Source organism: Pristiophorus japonicus, chromosome 13 (genome assembly GCF_044704955.1).
Source record: "Pristiophorus japonicus isolate sPriJap1 chromosome 13, sPriJap1.hap1, whole genome shotgun sequence".
Classification (NCBI taxonomy): Eukaryota; Metazoa; Chordata; class Chondrichthyes; family Pristiophoridae; genus Pristiophorus; species Pristiophorus japonicus.
The window spans coordinates 15,110,774-15,116,893 of NC_091989.1; the positions used below are offsets into that span (position 1 = coordinate 15,110,774).

General features: G+C 49.9%; 1 protein-coding gene across 5 annotated transcripts in view; it reads left to right on the plus strand.

The window, feature by feature from the left end:
* Nucleotides 1-6,120, plus strand: part of fbxo18 (F-box DNA helicase 1) — an 89,877-nt gene that overhangs the window by 63,311 nt on the left and 20,446 nt on the right. For 4 of the 5 annotated variants that reach the window (XR_011596254.1, XM_070897177.1, XM_070897178.1 and 1 more), the window contains exons 18-19: nt 2,930-3,055; nt 5,400-5,506. Coding sequence is in view for 4 of the 5 variants with exons in the window: in XM_070897177.1 (XP_070753278.1) it covers nt 2,930-3,055; nt 5,400-5,506 (233 nt within the window). In the remaining variant the exon portion in view is untranslated. The remainder of the gene's footprint in view (nt 1-2,929; nt 3,056-5,399; nt 5,507-6,120) is intronic. The other variant, XM_070897181.1, reaches the window with a different exon arrangement.

The following is a 6,120-nucleotide window of genomic DNA, read 5'->3' on the forward strand; positions in this document are numbered from 1 at the left end:
AGATGGACAGATGTTTGAACAATAAGGGAGTAAAGGGTTATGGGGAGCTGGCAGGGAAGTGGAGCTGAGTCCATGATTAGATCAGCCATGATCATCTTGGATGGCGGAGCAGGCTCGAGGGGCCAAATGGCCTACTCCTGCTCCTATTTCTTGTGTTCTTTTGCCTATGCAGTATGCCAGAGAGGTGTGAAAGAGTCTTCTGAGATAATGGGAAATCTTTGGCAGTCTTTGAGCTTGAAGAGTTTTTGAGAGGAGAAGAAATATTCAGCGTGAAAGAAAATGAGTTTCTTGGCAGCACCTTCAGCATTGGAGATGTGGGAGTTACTGTTGAGATGGGAGAGTATGGTGAGGTTGACTATGCCAATAAATGAAGATTACTGGGAGAAGAGCTTTGCTCGACACCATGTCTGAGCAGTTGTTGGCAGCTGTGTCCAGGAGATTAATCTTTAATTCCTGGAGATTCCAGGACAATCCTTACCAATTCTTTAAATCCTCCCCCACCCTGCTTCCTCCTATATCTCTGGAACCTCCTCCAACTCAGCGACTCCTTCCCCCGAGCCCATTGTTCCACTGACTCCAATCTCCACTTCACTCCACCTTTGCTGACATGCTGCCATTCGCCTAGGCCCCAGGCTCTGGGCCGCCCCGACCTGTGTGAGAACACTACCGCAGGTCGGGGCAATAAATAGAGCTGGAGCGCGGGCCCTGGAACATTGTGGCGGAGGTGCGGCAAATGAGGGTACGGGGCCCAGAAGAGCTGAGGGCCGAGGGGCAGCACGGACCAGCCCACACATGTGTGCGCACTAGGTCCGTGCAGCAGAGCAGGTCTCCAGTCATCCTGGTTAATCTTTGCCACTGACCAAGACCTAGCTCTGTCAAGCCTGTGTGGTGGCTGATGTGCAACGGTCACCACACGTTTAAAAAAGAAAAACCACACACAGGCATCTTCCACCCCCTCAACTAGAGTTCAGGACTGGAACATCAGGTCCTTCATTGAAACATCTGTGAACTCTTGTGGAAGCAAGTCATCCTCGTTCGAGGGACTGCCTATGATGATATGAAGGACGACGGAGGGTGGAGCAAATGAGGTAAATGGCGGGAGCTATTGATTAGTCTTGCCCATGGACTGTCTTTGGAGAATTGAAAGCAACAGGATTCTCACTGCTGCATCGAAGGACGTCAGGAGATCCACACACAATGGGAAGTCATTTTAACCTGACTCACTCGATGGAAAACCCACGAGATGGGGAGGAACGCTGGTTTTACATCCCGCCCAATATTGCTCGCCACTGACATCACTGGGAAGTAACAGCAGCATCATCATCATCATAGGCAGTCCCTCGGAATCGAAGAGGACTTGCTTTCACTCCTAAAGTGAGTTCTTTGATGGCTGAACAGTCCGATACGAGAGCCACAGACCCTGTCACAGGTGGGACAGACATTCGTCGAGGGAAGGGGTTGGTGGGACTGGTTTGCCGCGCGCTCCTTCCGCTGCCTGCGCTTGGCCTCTTCATGCTCTTTGCGTTGAGACTCGAAGAGCTCAATGCCCTCCCGGATGGACTTTCTCCACCTCAGGCGGCCTGCAGCCAGGATCTCCCAGGTGTCAGTGGTGATGTCGCACTTTACCAGCGAGGCTTTGAGGGTGTCCTTATAATGTTTCTGCTGTCCTCCTTTGGCTCGTTTACCATGAAGGAGCTCCGCATAAAGCATTTGCTTAGGGATCTTACAAAGTCCTTTGACACTGTCAACCGTGAGGGTCTATGGAGCGTCCTCCTCCATTTTAGATGCCCCCAAAAGTTTCTCAACATCCTTCGCCTGCTCCACAATGACATGCAGGCCGTGATCCTTACCAACGGATCCATTACAGACCCAAACCATGTCCGGACCGGGGTCAAACAGGGCTGCGTTATCGCTCCAACCCTCTTCTCAATCTTCCTCGCTGCCATGCTCCACCTCACAGTCAACAAGCTCCCCGCTGGAGTGGAACTAAACTACAGAATGACTGGGAAGCTGTTTAACCTTCGCCGTCTCCAGGCCAGGTCCAAGATCACCCCAACCTCTATCGTTGAGCTGCAGTATGTGGACGACGCCTGCGTCTGTGCACATTCAGAGGCTGAACTCCAGGATATAGTCGATGTATTCACTGAGGCATATGAAAGCATAGGCCTTACACTTAACATCCGTAAGACAAAGGTCCTCCACCAGCCTGTCCCCGCCATACAGCACTGCCCCCCAGTCATCAAGATCCACGGCGCGGCCCTGGGAAGTAACATCAGGCAGGTGTAAAACCAGCGATGCACCCGATAGAGTTCCAACGGGCGGGTAACGTAAAAATTACCCCCAATGATCTAGCCATTGCAAAACTCTTTCGAACTAATAATGGGAGGAGGAATCTTTAGTGACTGGGACCACAAATATATGGTCTGGAGACACCAGTTTCAGCTTTTTTTTCCCCCTGCTCTCTCCAGTAGTTTGCCATGTGCAATTTACTTAATACCAGATCTGGAGGATTTATGTTTATGAAGGTGTTACGAGGCATGCCCATGTGAAACAATTGTAAAGTAATAAAGAGCCAAATAGGGATATAAACTCGGATGCGTGACAATAATGTGACTCCGTCTGCTGCAAACGGCAGCTGATACTGGGTCAATTATTAATTTTAAATCTGAGATTGATAAGATTTTTGTTAACCAAAGGTATGAAGGGATATGGGGCAAAGGCGGGTATATGGAGTTAGGTCACAGATCAACAATGATCTCATTGAATAGTGGAACAGGCTCGAGGGGCGGAATGGCCTTCTCCTGTTCCGATGTTTGGTGAATCTTTCTCTCTGATGAATGATTTTCCATCTGGAGATCGGCCAGTACAAACTGTTAAAAAGATGAAAAACTTAATGTGGATTTCATCTGTCCCTTTTATTCTTTTAAAGAGACTGTTTTGGGAACCGTGCACAAAGCAAAAGGATACGAGTTTGACACAGTGCAGATAACCGATGGCCTTGTGAAAGTTCCAGGCTTTCGACATAATCGTCATATACTTTCGGCATTCCAGATCGGTAGGTGCTCTTCTGTTCATTTTTCCATCCTTATCCCCTATTGCTGAAAGCATATACCCTACACCGTGATTATTCGCACGGTCTTCTGCGCCTGTGCAACGCATGGGGGTGGGGCCCCTACACTGTCCGTGCGTGCGCACCCATTGCAGGGTTACCGACAGCAGGCAGGATCAAATTACACATTCCAGACAAACTCGGGTGTGTCATGAACCCCAAGCGGATCAATCAGAAATCTGGTGTTGCAAATAGATGCAGCCTATGTTCTCATAAGAACAAAAGAAGCAGGAGCAGGCCATACTGCCCCTCGAGCCTGCTCCGCCATTTAATATGATCATGGCTGATCCAATCATGGAATCGGCTCCACTTCCCTGCCCGCTCCCCATAACCCCTTATTCTCTTATCGGTTAAGAAACTGTCTATCTCTGTTTTAAATTTATTCAATGTCCCGGCTTCCACAGCCTCCATTCTATAGCACTCCATCATGTTTGCCCAATATGTCATTCATGTAGGAGCCTAGTCAGCAAGAGCAGCTCAACCGCATGAGGCATCATATCCAAGCCCAATTATGTCCTCCCTTTACCATCCACAATTATCTAGTTGGGGGCGGGGGGCACCAGATAGTGATCAGGATTAAAAACCCTGACTAAAATTTTTATACTTAAATTTATTTATTCGTCCTCTCTCAGCCTGGAGCTCCGAGGCCAGTTATAGTGCACTTCTGGCCGTCGGGGCTCAGTGCAGGCTAACTTGGTGTAGGCCGTGGACCCAGCCTGTGATTTTCCTGGCCCATATCTTCCAGCACCACTGAATTTGAGCCGTTGAAAATGTTTTTTTTTTGGGGGTGGGGTGGAAAGGAGCTCTGGAGTGCAATTACTCACCGAGTGAGTGTTGAGTTTACAGGTACGACGTCTGAAATCCAGCAACCTCGGGACCGAGACCATGCTGGTTTTCGGATTTCGCCGCACGCTGATCCTCCGCTCCTCGCTGCCCGCCGATTCCCGCCTCTCCTCCGCTCCTTGCCTCTCGCCGATTTTCACCACCCACGGCCCCCTCCCCTCCCCCGGCACTGCGTTTTTTTACCAGTTTCCTCGTCCCTCGCCGCCCGATGTCGCCATCTTGGCCGCCTCAAAAATATCCGGTTTTCGGACAATTCCTGTTTTCGGACAGCCGGGTTCGAGACGCTGTACATCCAAATCGCAGGATCCTCTCCGATGTGTCTCTCTTTCAACAGCCTGAATGGAGGAGAGCTGCTGGTTTGATGGTCGCCACTCTTGGAATGTAGGCGGTCTTCCTTGTCAGCGTCTGCGATAATCGACCTGCGTTGAGAAGTAACAATTGTTTTAGCAGCAGGGTTGTAGAATAAATATCTGAACAGGCTAATCTCGGCAACAGCAATGACACAGAGTCGATACGCTTTGCGAATTCCCCATTATTTTGTGTCACCCTAACCAACCACTCTAAATTTTTTTCCGTGCGCGGTCCCATTAAAACTTGCTGCAACTTCGCGGTATCTGCCAGCAACAGCAGCTTGCGAGCGGCCTGCGCGGGACCTACCTTGGGGGAAACATTGACCCCGGCGTATCCTCTCGCGTTAATATCATCAGGTGAATGTGTTGCTTTGGCTGAACATAAGAAATAGGAGCAGGAGTTGCCCAATTGGCCCCTTGAGCCTGCTCCGCCATTCACTGAGATCATGGCGGATCTTCTACCTCAACTCCACTTTCCTGCACTGTCCCCATATCCCTTGATTCCCTTAATGTCCAAAAATCTATCGATCTCTGTCTTGAATATACTCAACGACTAAGTCTCCACAGCCCTCTGGGGTAGAGAATTCCAAAGATTCACCACCCTCTGAGTGAAGAAATTTCTCCTCATCTCAGTCCTAAATGGCTGGCCCCTTATTCTGAGACTGTGACCCCTGGTTCTAGACTCGCCAGCCCAGGAGAAACATCCTCCCTGCATCTACCCTGTCAAGCCCTGTAAGAATTTTGCATGTTTCAATGAGATCACCTCTCATTGCTCTAAACTCTCGGGAATATAGGCCTAGTCTACTCATAGGACAATCCCCCCAATCCCAGGAATCAGTCTGGTGAACCTTTGTTGCACTCCCTCTATGGCAAGTATATCCTTCCTTGGGTAAGGAGACCAAAACTGTGCACAATACTCCAGATGTGGTCTCACCAGGGCCCTATATAATTGCAGTATGAACTTGGTCCCTCATCTCCTCAAAAAAAAAAAAGTGCAATTTTACCATTGTTGGACAATGGTTGTCTTTGGATATTACATTTTGATTTGTCTAAATTGTATTCTCTTTCCTCCCCCCCACCCCCCCTCCCCGCCTCAGACATGGTGCCCGATGCTGATTGGAACTTGCTTTACATTGCTGTGACGCGGGCAAGAAGGCGTCTCGTGACGAACAGGTGTCTGGAATGCCTCCTCGCCTTTGCTGGTGTGAGTAAAGTGCGTCTTTTCAATGCTGCCTGTGCGCTGCGCTGCGCTTTGTTCTGCGCGGCCTGTTTCTTTTACTGCGCGGTCCCTTTAAATCTCTGCGCATGCGCGGCATTTACAATGGAAAGGCTGTTGAACGGCCTGCACGGGATCTTTTACCATCGCTGCCCGGCCTCGCCTGCCCACACACCTTAGCAGGAGCATCGCTTTATTCTGTTCCTTTTTTTGTCTTTACCCTGCGTTCTGGATACGCACAAGGCTCGCGAGGCTTGCTGTGTTGGACTGCGGAGCTCACAAGCACCTCGGGCAGAACCGAGTTAGTGCGCCACACTGTGCCAGGCTCCTACGTTGCGGAACTACGCGCTGTGGCTGCGCGACCTTTGACTTCAATAATTAGACGGATCTGCGATGCGAGTGGCTGCAGGCAATCAGTCAGCCAGAGTCCAGCGGGTGGCAGGGCGTAAAATGGAAGGAGCTGGCTATTTATGTGGTGGATACACTAAAAGTAAATGGGTGGCTTAAGATTAGAAGTCTCGGGAAATAAAGTTTTGGAAAATAAATACTCGCACTTGCGTAGGGCTGGGTTTTTGGCTTTGATGTTTTTGGAGGCGGTAAGA